The sequence below is a fragment of the Rhincodon typus genome, chromosome 9 (genome assembly GCF_021869965.1).
Source record: "Rhincodon typus isolate 14 chromosome 9, sRhiTyp1.1, whole genome shotgun sequence".
NCBI classification, from domain to species: Eukaryota; Metazoa; Chordata; class Chondrichthyes; order Orectolobiformes; family Rhincodontidae; genus Rhincodon; species Rhincodon typus.
This window is the reverse complement of record NC_063340.1, coordinates 21,148,140-21,165,930: the sequence shown is the minus strand read 5'-3', so window position 1 is coordinate 21,165,930 and position 17,791 is coordinate 21,148,140. Positions and strand designations below refer to the sequence as shown.

General features: G+C 39.3%; 1 protein-coding gene and 1 long non-coding RNA gene across 2 annotated transcripts in view; one reads left to right on the top strand and one right to left on the bottom strand.

Annotated features, from left to right (window-relative positions):
• The first annotated feature begins 930 nt into the window (after nt 1-930).
• On the top strand, nt 931-2,831 carry LOC125483944. Its single transcript, XR_007262811.1, has 2 exons — nt 931-1,665; nt 2,225-2,831. It is a non-coding gene; the product is annotated as an uncharacterized LOC125483944 (long non-coding RNA).
• A 1,039-nt stretch (nt 2,832-3,870) lies between these two features.
• The window catches only part of kat14 (lysine acetyltransferase 14), a 41,288-nt gene continuing 27,367 nt past the window's right edge, over nt 3,871-17,791 (bottom strand). Inside the window, exons 6-10 of the mRNA XM_048600622.1 lie at nt 12,520-13,085; nt 10,579-10,715; nt 10,280-10,455; nt 4,992-5,182; nt 3,871-4,352 (exon numbers count right to left, since the gene is read on the bottom strand). Of these exons, the coding sequence (XP_048456579.1) occupies nt 4,179-4,352; nt 4,992-5,182; nt 10,280-10,455; nt 10,579-10,715; nt 12,520-13,085 (1,244 nt within the window). The 3' untranslated portion in view covers nt 3,871-4,178. The remainder of the gene's footprint in view (nt 4,353-4,991; nt 5,183-10,279; nt 10,456-10,578; nt 10,716-12,519; nt 13,086-17,791) is intronic.

Genomic DNA, 17,791 nt, shown 5'->3' with positions numbered 1-17,791 from the left:
TTTCCCATTCTCAAAAGAACTGTTCTGTCCACTCCTTGGTTATCTCAAACATCCTCTCTCTTTCCTGCAGCACCTTTCCATGCAAATGCAAAAATGCAATCCCGTCCTTTCATCTTCTCCCTTCTAGAACTACCTTTGAATCTGTTCCCCATTTTATAAGATGATGGCTGATGCGGTTGTGGTCTCGACTCCACTTTCCTATCTGATCCCTCTGGCCCCGAAGTCCCTTGTCTATCCAGAATTTACCTAACTAAGCCTTGAATAAATTTAATGACCCAGCCTCCTCTGCTTTCTGAGGAAGAACACTTCACAGACTATTTTGCCTCAGAAAAAAAAAAAGACCTAATTTCCATCTTAAAAGCCAGACATCTTATTCTTACATTGTGTCCCTGGGTACTAGTCTCTCCTACAAGGATAAAGATCCTCAGAGTACACCCTGAAAGTCCCATCAGAATCTTCTATGTTTTAGGACAACCACCTCTCGCCAATGGCCAAATAAAAACCGAAAGAACTGCGGATGCTGTAAATCAGGAACAAAAACAAAGTTGCTGGAAAAGCTCAGCAGGTCTGGCAGCATCTATGAAGAAAAAATCAGAGTTATTGTTTCGGCTGCGGTGACCCTTTCTCAGAACAGGAACCTGAGGAAGGGTCACCGGACCCGAAACGTTAACTCTGATTTTTTTCCTCCACAGATGCTGCCAGACCTGCTGAGCTTTTCCAGCAACTTTGTTTTTGTTTTCATCAATGATCAACCTGTTCAATCTTTAAAATAATCTCTTCAGTCCAGGAATGAGTCGAGAGAACCTTGCTGAACTGCTTTCTTATGCAATTACAACCTATTTCAAATAGGCAGAGCAAAAGCATACACAGTACTCCAGATGCCTTCTTACCAATAATCTGTACAGCTGCAGTCAAACTTCTATATTTCATTCCCCTTGCAATAAATACCAGCATTCCATTTACCTTACTAATCATCTGTTGTACCTGCAAATTAATATCTTGCATAATTTTTGTATCCATCTTATCTTCTGTATGTTTCCACGTGTGAAGGATCAACATCCACCAACTGAGTACCAGTACCCCTTTGGATCCCTTCCAAAGCCATCTTTTACTTGAACCTCACTCCTTGCCGAGTATTCACAATACCCTTGTGACCTTCCTTTCTCTGACTCAGTAAAGGTCTCTGACTCATCCGTTTTTGTGTCCACCGCAATTAATTTCAAGCTTGGCCTAATGGTAACCTCGTCCCCTGACCAGATCACAGAAATAATTCACAAGGGGCCAGCCAATCCTTGCAGGAATTGAGATAATCTGGAAGTAAGGCACTTCAGGCTACTTGATTTTTGTATGTAGACAGTCAGGACTCACTCGGTTTGTCATGTCCTGTTTAACACTAGAGTAATTCCAGATTTTGCAATGTAGCAAGTGCATCTCAGCTTAAGACAGCAAAAGGTAACAGTTCTCCTAATTAATGAAGGCTCATTAGGATACTCTGCCTACCTAACTGGCATATTTAAATTAATGCCTTTTTTGGTTTCAAACACGATCTGATGATTTTTAAAAAAAATTTGTCATTTTCTTCAAACATAGCCTCAATAACACTGCTCTTCACGAGGCTGCTGAGATGGGAGCTCAAGGAGTGAAATGTGCAGCTGTTTTACTTGGGTAGGTTTTCTTTTTTTAATCTATATTAAATAATTTACATAAGACAGTGTTATAAGGGAAAAGAAGGGGGACAGTGGGACTAATTGAATGGTACTTTCAAAGAGCCAGCACTGGCATGATTAGGCAGATTGTAATTTTTTATGCTGTTAGATTCTGTGACAACAAGTATGGGCAGTAAATAATTACAACCAGTGGTTAATTAGGAAAACAGGTATTTAGTATAGTCAGGATTTATTCTTATGATATAGGAGCAGAATTAGGCAATTAGGCCCATCGAGTCTACTTCGCATCAGACTTTATTTCTGTGTCAACTTAGCCAGAGTGGTGGGTATCAGTGACTTGAAGAAGGGTTACAGAAGCCATAATTCGCTACCAGGTTCACACCTAAACAACGGTCATTTACACAAAGCTTAGCAAAGCAGGTGGACCTGTAGCTCAGCTTAGGTTATTGAGCAGAGGTAGCAGTGGATATAAGATGATAGAGACTTGTCAGTATTGTCTTCAACGAAGATGCTTGGTCAATTCAGGCTAATCGTTTTTTTCTACCGATTATTTGCAGTTGCAATGCAAGTATAAAGAAGAAAAATGATAAAGCTTTAACAGCATATGATATAGCTGTCAAAAACGGCAATGACCAACTTACCTCACTGTTTGCTGCAAAAATGGGACAAGGAATGTTAGATAAATTCTCAAAGACCAAGCATGTCAGCCTAGATGTCTTTTAATACTTCCTTGAAGGTTCAGGCACATTGAGCACCAAAGCTGTTTCTCAGTGCAAATGTTCATGTACATTTTATTTTATTGAACCTACGTTTTGCAACTGGACATGAAAGCATTTCCAGGAGAGACAGCAAGTTCAGGCTCTGAGAAAGTCAATCGTTCTGCAGCTATATGTTTTTTGGAAGCCCTTGTTATTTTGAAAAGACTCACAATGGATATTCCACCAAAGGGAGAAAGAGGAGTCTTCATGTTCTTTTCCAATATGAAATTGACTTACTGGTTTTGATCCAGCATGTCTTTTATAAGTTTCATGAGAAAAATTTAACTGTAAATCCAAGGATTGCACTACTTTTCCACAGAACCCTAAAACATTTTGTAGCAGAACATTCCTAATGTGACATTACATATGCAGTTCAACTTAAATAAATGTGAAATAAAAATCTTTATCTAACTTGTTTCTTTTATTTTCAGAAGTGTGTCTTCTGAAATAAAATTAAAGTCCAGCAAAGTAGTTTACAAAAATCCAACCTCCCGCTAAGTGTTCCTCATCTGCTTCTGGTTACAATAAGAAACCTAAAATACCAAACACATGGCTTTTCAAGAAACCTGAAGTTAACCTCTTGAATGTGACAACAGTATGATCAGGTATCAGCAGGAGAATCTATTATGGAAATCTGAGTTCTCAACTGGTTTCTTGCTAATTTTACTTCATGACTTTTGTAACATTGATTCTGTAAAGGTTAAAAGCAACAATGGTTCAAACTTTCAGCTTGGTGAGAAGGTTGTAACTTCAGACAGTTGAGCACAAATTCTTCTAAGCTGGCATTGCATGCAATGGAGGATGTGCTAAACAATCCAAGATGCTATCTTTCATATGTTAAACTTAGGCCATCTAGCCTCTTACATAGATGTAAATCATTCCATGCAACTACTCAACTATTTAGAAGAATGTAAAAGTTCATGTACTGGCCAACACATCCCTCAGCCAATATCACTGAAACAAATTATGTGATCTTTATCACATTGCTATTTATGAGACCCTGCTGTGCAGTAATTGTGCATTTCCTACAAGTGACCACACTTCAGCAGCACTTCATTAGCTGTAAATACTTTGGGAACCCTGAAATTATGAATAGCATTATATAAATTACCAGTTCTTTCAGTCTGTCCTAAGCTGCGGATGTGCTTTATTACCTTAGGAGCAATGATATCTCAGATTTACCTGTCCTCACAAATCACCCACCCTCATTCCACCATATGCAGACAATAAAATGGGAATGCTGGTGATACTAAGTTGAAAACAGATGATGGTACAAAATTATCACTGAGGTCAAACTACACGTTTTAAAGAACTTGCTGATACTAAATACAAATCCCTGCGTAATGCTGATCTGTAACTGAAATGCAAAGTATTTAAGGAATTATTCACAAAATTCTACTGCATTTCTTTCTACATGACTCATCTGAAAGAAATACAAATGCTCATTTGTGTTCTTTCCCTTTATTTGTTCCACCGGTAGCTTAGGATATTGCAGTTATGTTACACAAATTTAATAGGAATTCTTCATTTGCTGCTGGCCAACTGTGAATTTTGTGTAAAATTTCTAATGCTTTGTAAAACAGATCATAAAATTTTTATTTCAAAAGATGATCTAAAGTCATAATGGGGTCATTGTTTCAGCCTAATTGTCTGTCCTTTACATGTGCGCATCAAAGGAAGGTTGGTTAGGGCCTAATCCTTCAAAGCACAAGATCTTTCCAATAAATTCTTTAATTTTATGGCTTTCACAAGATCATCTTCGCAATCTGAGCAGAAATGCATGTTTGCACTGCTTACTATCCAAGGGGTAGTACTTGTCATAGAAATCCAAGATGTATTCTTCAGCCTTGAACCCAAACTTCTGATACAGCAGCATAGCAGAGTTACTGGCTGAGACATGGAGAGTCACATCCTTTCCCATGCAAGTCTGTGAAGTAGGAGAAGAATGTGAGTGTGCGGCTAAATAAACTGCATTCAAATGAACAACTATGATGTAGAATTGTACACTCAACCTGACTAAGGATATATTACTTGAGTGTGGAAATTTTTGCAAGTATTCATTTACTTCCCCTCTACGAGCACTGGAAAAATTGTTTGATACATTCTTCATCTGAGTTAGTGTAGGAAAACATGAAAATCACTGCGGGAATTCACCATCTTAAGAATTTTAAGCAAAGATGCATATTTCAAATTACTCTGAAGCACAGATTCCATTTGCCCAGCACCAAGACGCTGGGACTTTATAAGCCCAGGAACTGAGCTGATAGCAGTGTGAGCACAATGATGGGATGCCTCGACGTCAGAATTGGCTAGGGATAACTCTGGAGTCTGAAAGAGTGATGATAATGATGAAGGGACATGTTACATGGTTATAGTGATGCAAGTTTTTTTTTAAATGGATGTTACAAGTCCGGACTAAGTTCAAATTTTAAACCATTCTGACTGAACAACAGATCTTAAATTTTGGGAATAGGGAGAGAATTTAAATTGCCAACACGAGCCATGAGTCAGGTCTACTAATTATTATGACACTATTATACAGTTTAACATGATGCAACAAACCAACCTGAATGAGGTGGTAAATCATGAAGGTTGCAATCCCAGCTCTCCTCCATTCTGGGTGAACCAGCAGGAAAGAAATATATGCCTGATTGTACTTCACATCAGGGACCATGAAGCCAAAACCAACAATAACTTTTCTGTAGAGGACGACAACACTGAAATCTGGGTACTGTAAACTCTCTGACAAGTCAATGCCTGTGGGGGTTAAAAGTGAGAATATATCATTACATGTTTACAAACTAGCTTCAAGTTATACAAAGCATCTTTTTTATTTATTAACGGCATGAGGGCGTCGCTGGCTAGGCAGCACTTATTGCCCATTCCTAATTGCCCAGAGGGCAGTTCAGTATGAACCACATTGATCTGGAGTCAAATGCAGGCCAGACCAGGTAAGGATGGCAGTTTCCTTCCCTAAAGGACTTTAATGATAATGTGGCATTCGCATTTTGAACAATGCTCTATTGCAATTATACAACAGTAATGTCTTTGATACTTCCAAAAATTGGTGAAATGACATTCACTCAGAGACAATAGAAATAAACGGGAAATAATATGTGGAATATCAGTTTCAACAGATTCCGTCAGTAAATTCTGCACAGATCGTTCCTTCACAAACAAGTTATTCAAGAACAATCTCCCCTTAAGTTGTTTTTGCCTGCCTCTCAGACTGCACCAGAGCAGGTTATGACCATCCCGAATACAAATACAGAGCTCCTTTAAAGGAATGCAGGTTGGATTTTGTTGGCAAAGTTGAAGTAAATCTTTCACAATAAAATCTTGACATCCTTGAGAACTATATTCATCAGGACAAGTTTATTCAGAGTTAATTTTGACACATTTATCTAATTCTATTTAAGCAGTGGAATTCAGCAAACATGTTTCCTAACTAGATTACAGAGCGGCAGTCAGTAGTTAAAATTACATCTAATTGTGTAATATTTAGTTAGTGTTTTCAATTTTCCCCCTTCACTCTCCAATTCCTAGGTCTTCCAATAAAAAAACTCTCTTGCTGCCAACGTGCAGGAATTTGGCGTATCCTCCATGCTCTCAGGTCTCCACCAGTGTCAGTTTCGGCCAGCTGCTATGCGAAATGTCAAAATTACATGGAAAATTCATGATAATGTATCAGGAACCTAGTCTTGTTAAAGGTTTAAGAATTCAACTAAGCTTCAGATCATCCAAAACTCTATCGCCTGCATCCTTATTTATGCCTAGAAGTTTTCAACTCTGAGCTTATTGGATCCTGGCTAAACAACAGCTTGATTTTAAAATTCTCATCCTCATTTTCAAGTCCCTCTTGCCACACTATCCCTCTCTCTAACCTCCTCAAGCCCCACAATTCTCCAACAGAACTGTGCTTCTTTAATTCTGGTCTCTTGGGCTTCTCCAATCTTAATTACTCCACCGTTAGTGACTATACCTTCAGCTGCCAAGACCCTAAGATCTGGAATTCACTCCCTAAACCTCTCGAACTCCCTCTCTGCCTTTTAAAACTTATATCTTTAACTGACCTTTCTCTGAAATTTGTCTGCCCTTCTCTCTCTTCCAGGTTGTTTCAGGCTTTGTAGTACTCCTAACAATGTGATTACCCTGTTTTGTTTTTAAATTCTACACATATGATCTCAATCGAGGAACCACGTTAAGATAGCATCCTCCTTACTGCAATTCTATATTCATTTATCAATATTGCAACATCATCTACTCTTTTGCAACTCTCCCTGTCTTGCCTGAAGATTCTATATTCCAGAGTACTGAGCTGCCAGTCTTGCCCCTCCTTCAGCCATGTCTCTGTGATAGCAATGATATTATATCCCTGCGTTAATCAGCACCCTTAACTCATCTGCATTACTTGCAAGACTCCCTGCATTAAAATAAATGCCATTGAGCCTTGCAGTGCTTGACTACATATGCTCTACTAGCCTGTGCATGTTGTGGATCAGCCCCATTATACTTGCACGCCGTGTTCTATCCTCCTACCAAATTAGTTTAAATCCCACCAACAGCACTGACAAACACCATTTCTAGGACATTATTCCTGTTTCGAATCAGACACAACCTGTTGGACTTGTACTGGTCCCACCTTCTCCAGAAATGAACCCAGTCATCCAGGAATCCAAAGCCCTCCCTCCTGTTCCAATTCTTCAGCTATCTGCTCTATATATAATACCACACGGCACTGGGAGTAATCTAGAGATTATCAGCCTCAATATCCTGCTTTTCAATCTTCTGAATGCCATATTAGAGGATGTATGTGAACACTTTGGAAAAAGTACAGAAAAGATTTACAAGAATAGTTCCAGGGATGAGAAACTTCAGGTATAAAGATAATTTGGAGAGGGCTAAAAAGATATTTGGTAGAATTTTTCAAAACGGCGTGGGGTTTCAACAGAGTAAATGTTAAATACAAGGTGTTAGATGCTGGTTAGACAGAGTGCAGGCATATACTTTTCTCGTCACAGTTTTACTTTCAGTCCACAAACTTTAGGGGCAGCAATTACTTGTGCCCCTTTATACATAAATCCAGTCAGTGCTCACTCAATTATCCTTTAATTATCTCACAACCATCACCTAGTTTTCTAGTTTCATTTAGACTTAGGCATTCCTGCCAGTCTCAACTAGATGATAGTTGAGAAACTGAGATGAGAAACTGCTCCCACTCATGAAAGGATTAAGACGACAGGACACAGATTTAAAGTAATTTGCAAAAGAAATGAGTGAATGCGATTTGAGAAATAAACCTCTTCACACAGTGGCTAGTTAGGATATGGAATGTACTGCCTGGAAGTGTGGCAGAGACAGGTTTAATCAAGGTATTCAAGAGGATATTAGTTGATTATTTGAATAGAAAAATCATGCAGCGTTATGGGGAAAGGCAGACATAATGTTCACTCAAAGAAATAGTTGCACTGTAACAGTGATGATTCTTGATGCTCAGCTGTCTAATTTAGATCAGATGTTACAGTGAGGTAAATTTAAGAGCAGTGTAAAAATGATTAGGTAAAAAAGTGGGGCCTTTAACTTCTCCAATATTAACTGGTATGGACAAAGTGTAAAATGCTTAAGAGTAGCAGAATTCTTTAAATGTGTCCAGGGACTTTTTAAACCAGCAAATAGAAAGTCCTACAGGACAGGGGGCAGTGCTTGACCTAATTTTAGGAACAAAACCAGGCAAGTGGGAGAAGTATCAAGGATACTGACAGGAGTTCAGTGATAGTGCCCATAGCTCAGTAAAATTTAAGGTAATTGTGGAAGAGGACAAAGATGGACTGGAAATAAAAGTTCTGAATTGGGGAAAGGCCAATTTTAATAAGACAAGACAGGACTAAGCCAAAGTGGACTGGGAACAGCTAATTGTAGGAAAATCTGAACCCGAGCAGTGAAGTCTTTCAAAAAGGAAACAGAGAGAGTGTGCAGGGCCAACATGTTTACATAAAAATGAAGAGTAGGACAAGTCCAGGGAATCCTGGATGTTGAGCACTGTACAGAAAGAATAAGGAAATGAAGGGAAGCTTATGGGAAATACTAAGGGCTTAAAACACCAGAAGCCCAAGAAGCGTATGGACGGGGTTGCTTCAAAAAGAAATTAGTAAAGAGTGGGCATGGAAGAAACAATGGCAGATAAAATAAAGGAAAATCCAAATGCATTTTATAAGTATAGTAGGAGCAAGAGCAAGGTGAGACCATCTCAATTTTCCTGCACTATTGTCATCTCTCTTGATTCCATCAGTGCTCAAACATCTATCAATCCTAATCTTGAATGTACTCATCAAATGAGCACCCACAACTCCTTGGGATAAAAATTCCTAAAGATCTACAACGCTGCAAAGAATGAAAACACTTCTGTCTTTTTCAGCCCTTATTGACGGACCGCTTATCCTAATTCCTAGTTCCATAGTATGCAGGCAGTAGAAACAATCTCTTAGCATTTACCTAACAATTTCAATGAAGTCGTCTCTCATTGCACAACATTCAACACCATTCTCAACTCCTGCGATATAGAAACAATCCACAGCCATATGCGGCAAGACCTGACAACATCCAACTTTGGGCTGAAACGTGGCAAGTAACGTATGTGCTGTACAAGTGTCAAGCAATAACAGTCTTAAACAAAAGAGAATCTAACCATATCCCCTTAGTATTCAAAAGCATAGCATCACTGAATGTCACAATATCAACATCCTGGGGCTTACTATTGGTAAGAAATGGAACAAGGCCAGCCACATGAATACCTTGCTACAACAGCAGGTCAGAAGCTAAGAATTCTGTGGTGAGTAACTCACCACCTGTCTCCCCAAGGGTCAAGTAAAAAGTGTGATGGCATACTCTTCTATTGCCCAGGGTGCAGTTCCAACAATACACAAGAAGCTCGACACTAGCCAGAGCGAAGCAGCATGTTTGGTTAGCACCCCATTAATCACTTTCAAAATTCTCTCCCTTTACCACCATCACACAGTGGCAGAATATGATTTACAGGACATACATGGCATCTCCAATCACCCTGGTTCTTCAACTTCACCTACCATCTAGTAAGGACAACAGCAGCATGGTAACACCACGACCACCACCACCACAAGTTCCTTTCCAAACCATGCACCACTCTCACTTGGAACTATGTTGCTCTTCCTTCACTGTTGTTGAGTCAAAATCCTGGAACTCTTTTCCTAACAGTATTGTGGGTGTTTCTATGCCCAAAGACTGCAGTGATTCAGGAAGGCTCCTTACTACCACCTTCTCAAAGGCAATTAAGGATGAGCAATAAATGATGGCCTAGTCAGAAATGCCCACCTCCCAATAAACAAAATTGTTCTTGTATAGTAGATTCAATCTCTCCTCACAGAAAAGTGCTCTTAACATAAGAAATCAATTTAGTGTATCTTCGTTGCAAGTATATCCCTCTTAGTTACTAAGAAGACCAAAATGTAACAGTAGCTCAGGTGTGATCTCACTAATCAAGTTCTATCAAATTGCAGTAAAACTCCCTTACTTTCACTTTGTGATTTGTGTACAATGACACCCACCTATTGATACCCACATATAGATATTTGTCCCTTTAAATGATTTGTCCCTTTCTATTCTTCCTACCTAAAATGGATAATTTCACATTTCCTTACATTATATTCTACGTGCCCTCTTCTTTTGCCCACTCGTTTAATCTCTCCATATTCTTTTGCATCCTCCCTACTTTTTAAATGTCAACTGCATCCCATTTTGTTAGTACTCGTCTTCAAGTCCAGTCCACACCAGAGTGAAATTGAATGATATTTCACTATCTAAAGAAAGGATTTAAAATACCTGGCCAGAAGAATTCATGGCACATTGAGTTTATTGTAGGAATAAAATTAGGGCAGACGTAGCAGTAATCAACTGGGGAATCAGCTTCTGCTTTCCAAGTAGGATCATTTCGATGTGGATAGGCCCGGATTTCGGACAGTAGTTGTAGTTTAGGTGGATTGCATTCAAAGTCACGCCTAATGAACCGAAACAAAAAGGACACTCACGTTGTGAAATGGCAACCGTAACAACTGTCCCTCAAAGTTTCAGCTCACAAAACCATGAAAAATCTAACTGCATTTTCTAGGAGAGATCTATACCTGATATATGGTTTGAGGACACGTGATGTGTATGGGCTGATGATGCTTTGCTTCATTAACATGTCTCCTGATCCAATCAGTCGCTGTATAAACTTTGTCTTTTCTTGTTGATATCCTTTCATGTGTGAGAAAGACATCTGCAAAGAATTAGCAATTAAAAAAGATATCAAAAACACTCCTGCCAAACACTTGACCCTCAGTGCTTGTCAGCTCAAGCAGTCAGTTACAGTGATTTGTTGTTAGGTGCCTTCCAGGTTGTCAGTACACTTGGAAGGTGAGAAAGGAGGTCAGCCAAAGTTTTTGACCTCTATTTCCCATTGGAAATCCACACATGCTTATCAAATGAGAACAAGTTCAGTCTCTGCTGAAATGACTCATTGACCAAGCTCACAGGTAAAGTCACTTGGGAGAGCTAGCAAAGGTCAATTGGTATCCCAAAAAGCTATCCCAGCCAGAGGTCAGCACTTTCTGGATGGCAGGGGGAAAGCACTGATATTTGGGAGGTGAGACCGTGTAAACAATCTTCAGTCATTTGATGAGCCAAAACTCATTGAAAGATGATAGAAAGTCCATGTGCATGGTGAAAGACGAAGAACCACAACAATGCTCAGTTAAAAAACAATTTTGGCATATCATTGTAATACTGATACAAAACAAAACATGAAATCAGTCTGTGCATTTATGTTAAAAAAGGGCTGAATCCAATATAAGTAAGATCACCAAAATATAAAACCATACTTATTCAAATAAATCATCCCTTGTAGAAAACAAACTGTGCAACAGTGGCAGTGGCAGTGTCCAGTGTTGTGACTGAGATGGAGTGATGCCAGACTGTCTTCAAACAAACTATCTAACTAGGCCAACTCTCATTCTTTCCCAGAACCTTGCTTTATTAACAGGATCTGTTTGCTAGCACCAATGCACCAGTGATTCATAATTGACTGCGCAGGCTTTAATCTGATTTTTTTTCAAAATTAAAATTTAATATAGAACTTATATCTTATTAAAAGTGTAATATTAATTGGTTTTTGTGAATATTTGTTGCTTTGACAGATATCTGCTAATATGCATGCTCCTTGGTGTCAACAAGCGCAGTTTTATTACTAATTTGTAAAATTAAATGATTACATCAGACCTGCTAATCCTGTGGGGGTCTCTGAACCTTGGCAATTTACCCTTCGGAAATGATGCAACTCTGCCTCCTTTTCTCTCCATTAATATTTTGTTGTTTGTATTATGTAAGTCAGGAAGTTTGGAAGTGCTGCTTTTAAAAGTGAGTTGTCATTGGCTAATAAACCCAAAAATCAATTTGTTCATCAATCTTTTGTCAATTTAATGAGACATAGGTTTGATCTTCATGTCTGTACTCTGCAATACATACAATGTGACACATGAGTGCATAAATTTGGACACCCAGTCTGATTCAATCACCTTCTGTCAAAACTACTGCAGAGAACAAGACTATGGTATCAGAACATTCACAAGCATGTCAACGCAATTTATTTAAAAGCAGAATACTGTTGGAAATCTGAAGCAAACACAAAGAATAAAGAATGCTGGAGAAACTCAGCAGGTCTGGCAGCATCTGTGGAGACAGAAACGCAGCAATATTTTGAATCCAGTATGACTCTTCTGAAGAAGTTCTGATGCTGTCAGACCTGCTGAATTTCTCCAGCACTTTTTGTGCTTGTTTCAGTGCAATTTACTTCTTGCTGCCACAGTCCTTTGACCGAATCACTTCAATTAACTGGAAGACGACAAAAGAAAATGGAAGGAATAAAATGAATCTGTGAATATGTTTCTGAAGTGTTTGTTTCCTCAGGCTGATGCTCGTACTGCTGATACTAATAAACAGTCATCCTTTACTACACAATCTCAAAACCTGATGATATTGCAAGGAAAAGGATATTTGCCTAGCGTTTTGTTACTATCCTCACTCACCTGGTACCGATCCAAGATCCGAAAGTCTTGACTAATGGTCCGAAAAGTCCCAACACCCATTGGTATCTGGACACGGTCACTTTCCTTTGCTCCATATTGCCCGCCGACCAATGACACTGCAGCTTCAACAGCTTGATCCAGATCAAACAAGGGCAAACCACGTTCCTTTTTGGCTTGTCTCACGAGCAGTTTGCGGCGCAGTCGTTTGGCCTCTACACTTAAGGCTACTGCATGGGGACAAGATTCTAGCCTTCGGAGTAAAAGTCTCTCATCATACAGACTGAGGGCAATACACTTCGGCGCAGGCATGTCCACAACTTTCTCTGCCTGGATTTTTTTCCTCTCTCGAACACTAAATTGAGACAGTTCAATGGCATCCTGGGGTTCTTCAATATCTGTTTCCATTTTCTCAGCTCTCTCCTCATCTTCCTCCACATCACATTTAATTTGTTCATCTGCCTTCACTTTCTTCCTGCTTATGATCATGGTGCCAGTAGTGACATTGGAAGGTGGCACATATTCTATTCCAGGATCAATAACACCATCCACATCACCCTCTTCATCATCTACAGAGAAAGAAATGTAAAACACTCAATTCCAATATATATTCAGTACTTTTCTCTGGATCTTACTTTACATTTACACAATGAAAATTTATAACTCAGCATTTTTTTAAAACCAAAAGAAAAAGGATACCAATTTGATAGGCAGTTGGGGTTTGAAAGTCCAATTATGAATGGCACCAGGAAGAAAACCTATGTGTATTCACAGCTTCCAACTTGGTTTTGCTGTTTCTCACAGACTCCTGTTCTCTTACTAACGCCATCTCTGGCAATTACCCTTAATATCCACATGCCTTTGTCCTCCTTCAAGCCCCTCTCTCTTCTGTGCCACTCCTAGGAAAAACTCTTCCTCATGCCATTCATAACTGCACTTTCAAACTCCCAACTGCCTAGCAATTGGTAATACTAACTGCCATAACAAAGAACCAAAAGAACAGTTCTGAAGAAGGGTCACTGGACCTGAAACATTAACTCTGCTTTCTCTCCACAGATGCTACCAGACCTGCTGAGTTTTTCCAGCAATTTTTGTTTTTGCTTCTAACTAGCATAATACTTAAGTAGCAATGGATTCACCCATCCCTCAGATGCCCCTCTGACACTTGTTCACAACAAAATCTTTACACTCTCTCATCCTCGTCACTGGTCCAAGTATGGCCAAAGGAGGCAGCTTTACAGCCGATGTTTACGTTCCAAATGATGCATTAAGTAACGCAACTGTACAGTACTGATTTGCAATGCCAAGCCTAAATGTGCACAGGACACTTAACAAATCAATCCTAAACAGATTCCATTTCAAGGTAGTTCTGCACAGTTGGAAGAATTTCTTGTTGTCTTTTAGTCTATGCCTTTGGTTAGACGAAAATGCCATCAGCGCGACCCAATTCAACAGATCAGTATGTAGAAATGCTGTTGCTACGTGACTGATCACATGCACACAATCTGCTGTACTTGTACTGGAAATAGAATCTTTATGGACATTCAAGGACAACACCCAGTCTGGGTGCCTAGTACAAAGTGGGATTTTATTGGCAAACTCTGGCTGACAGTCACTAAGTATTCATATGCTACAGAAACTACTTTTTCCCCCATATAAACAGATCATGAAGATAAATTATTTTGGATCAAATCTGTGGCCAGTTTTTGCCACAAGCAGAAACTCTGTTATAAAACTTTATTCTCTTTGTTAATAAAAATGCTATAGGCGCTAAGTGAAAGTGTATTGCTAGGTAAACAGGTTTACTGATTAGCCCTGTGCTTGCTGACCACCAATGAATGATTGTTCAGAATTTTGAAAGTCTCTGTTTTTGAAATTCCTTCCAAAGCCTTAATTTCCCTATCATACAACACTCCGATATCTGTGCTCCCACATTTCCAGTCCATTCTGCAGCTCCAATTTCAATCACGCCTTGAGTGCTATGCTTTCAGCTACCTCAGCCCTAAGCTCTACAATTGCCTCGATAAACATGACCTCCCTACCCTTCTCTCTACTTCAGGTTAAAACCTACTTCTTTGACCAAGGTTAAGATAGGTTGTGACAGCAACCCCTTAAACAGCTTCACTGTTAATTTTGTCTGATAACCTGCCTGGGATGCAACTTGGGGCCTTTACTATATTTATATAAACGTAAAATATGGTGAAATTCAACATAAGTATTCATTTAATAAACAAAATCAGAGATCTAGTGTAAGGGTTTATTACGTTCTAAGGATGCCACCTATCATACATCTTCTCCTAAAGACTCTCAAGGATAAACACCTCAGCAGGAATGTGAGGGAGCTTGTAGGTGCTTTATCGAACAATGATCTGCTGAACTTGTTTTGTCTTATTTTGCAAAAGCAGCTAACTGCTTTGGAGAGACAGTTGGCAGACGTTTGTCACCTGTGTATGTCACAACGAATGATGCATTTTCAGCTTGCAAGAGGCTAAACCAACAATCTTTCTGAAACAGATAAAGTGCCAGCACCAGGTAAATTAAGGGGGCGGGGAAGAGAAAGAGAGAGAGAGAGAGAGAGAGAGAGAGAGAGAGAAAGAGCAACAGAGCGAGAGCAAGACACAAGAGAGAGAGAACTTGTTGGCCATGCTAGTGCACCCATATCCCCTTAATAAATGTTTAAAGACTACATTACCAACCAATAAAATACTTTTCAAAAAAGTGTTTTAAGACATCCTGGAGGTGGTAAAATACACTACATAATTGCAAGTTCTTTCATCTTATAAATTCTCCAATGTCAAACTTTAAAATCTCGGCATTTACCAGACGTTTTTTACATTTTTACAACAACTTCTGTTTAAAGCCAAAAGAGCAATTTAACCACAGCTGCCTTTACTCATCTCACTCTATATTTACTGATTAAAGTTTATTGTGATGCACTGTTAAGAGGAATCTGAAAAATTTTACAGCTGTGCCTTACTATACAACCCAAAGAGTCACTATAATAATAACAAAGCAGACTCCAGAAATAAGTAGTTCCACTATCTATTTTAAAGGAGGAGTCAAAAATGGAGTTGTGATATCCCAAGAAACACATAATGCAACTTTTATCATTTGACATTGGGTGACAATTTGTACAAATCATACTCATCTGAAACACTTTCGTTCAAATTAAAAATAGGCTAATAGATATTCACAGCACAGAAGAATGCCTTTCAAACACAAGTCAGCAAAGATCTGACTGCACTAACCCCATTTTTTCAGCTCTTGGTCCATAGCCCCGGCAACTATGGCAATGCAACTGAATATCCAAATACTGCCCAAGTGTTGGGAGAGTTTCTAACTCAATTTTCCTTTCAAGCAGTGAATTCCAGACTCCCGCCACTTTCTGGGTGATAAAATTTCTCAACTCTGGTCTTACTCTTTTACCTCTTACCTTAAAACTATGCCGCATTGTTACCAACCCTTCCACAGCAGAAAAAGTGCCTTCCTATCCAACCTATCTATGCCGCTCATTCTTACACAACTCTATCAGATTCCCTCTCAACCTTCACCGGTCTAAGGAAAACACAACCTATCCAATCTTTAGAAGAATCTGAAGAAGGGTCTAGGCCCAAAATGTCAGCCTTCCTGCTCCCCTGACGCTGCTTGGCCTGCTGTGTTCATCCAGCTCTACACCTTGTTATCTCAGATTCTCCAGCATCTGCAGTTCCTACTATCTCTATCCAATCTTTTCTTATTGCTCGGATCCAACAGCCCTGGAAGCATTCTGACAAATCTCCTCTGCACCGCCTCTAGTGTGATCACATCCTTCATATAATAGTGACCAGAACTGTATACAGAACTCCAGGTGTGACCTAATTAACATTTTGTACAGTTCCAGCATAACCTCCCAGCTCCGGTATTCTATATGCCTCCGCTAATAAAGACAAGTATTCAATATGCAATATTCAATATTCTTAATCATCTACTTGGTCTGCTACCTTCACAGGTCTATGCATACACACACCAAGGACCCTCTGATCTTCAGTATTTTCCAGGGTCCTGCCATTCATAGTATATGCCTTGCCCTTGCTAAACCTGCCCCAGGAAACAGGGTTGAATTCCATTTGCCACTATTCCATCCACTTGATCTCCTGCAGTTTACAATTTTCCACTCAACTACATACCACTCTACCAATTTTCATGGTATCTGTGAACTTCTCAATCACATCCACTACATTTATGTCCAAATCACTCATTTACACCACAAACAGCAAGGGCAGCAGCACATTGCCTGCAGAAACCTGGAGACAGTAAGGACTGCTGATGCTGGAAGCCACAGTCAATAGAAGTGAAGCTGGAAAAGCACAGCAGGTCAGACAGTGTGCGATGAGCAGGAAAGTCAATGTTTTGGGCCAAAAACCCTTCACCCAAAAAAAGCATTTATTCTCAAATATTCTCGAATGGACCATACTCTTTCCCTAATTATTCTCTTGATTTTTATGTATTTTTTTTAAATCCCGTGTTTTCTTTTATTCTACCTATTAACGTTTTCTCATGCACTCTCCTAGCTTTCCTAATTTCCTGTTTAAGTTACATCTTGCACTTTTTATTGTCCTGTAGGGATTTTGCCGTATTGAGGCCCTAATATCTGCCACAAGCTTCTCTTTTTTACTGAATCCTAACTTTGATGTCCCCGGTCACTTAGGATCCTTTGATCTTGGTCATGTCCTTGTTCTTACGAGGACATGTTTGCCTTGCACTCTTGCTATTTCCTCCTTGAATATCTCTCACTGCTCTGACGCAGTCTACTTGGGCCAGACAGCATCTTACTTTTGTAAAATTAGCCTTTTCCCAGTTTATAAATTTTATTTGCAGCCTATCCTTTCTTTTTCCATGACTATCCTAAATCTAACTGAGTTATGATCACTATCTCCAAAATACCTCCCTATTAATACATCTTTCCCTTGCTAGGACATTTTTCTGAATATTACCTTTGTTGGGCTTTCAACATCCTGACTGAAAGGTCCTCCTGGATGTAATTTAAGAATTTTGCTTCCTCCTTACCTCGCATACTAAAATTATCTCAGTTAATATCTGGGTGTTAAAATCCCCAACTATTATTCTTACACTTCTCTGAAGTTTGATTACATTTTTGATCCTCTGTGTGTCCCTGGCTGTTGGAGACCTGCAGTACCCAAACCAAGTGTCTACTTTTTTGTTTTTATGTCGACCTCCATGGCCTTATTTAATGCTTGTTCCAAAATATCATTCCTCCTCACTGCTATAATTGAGT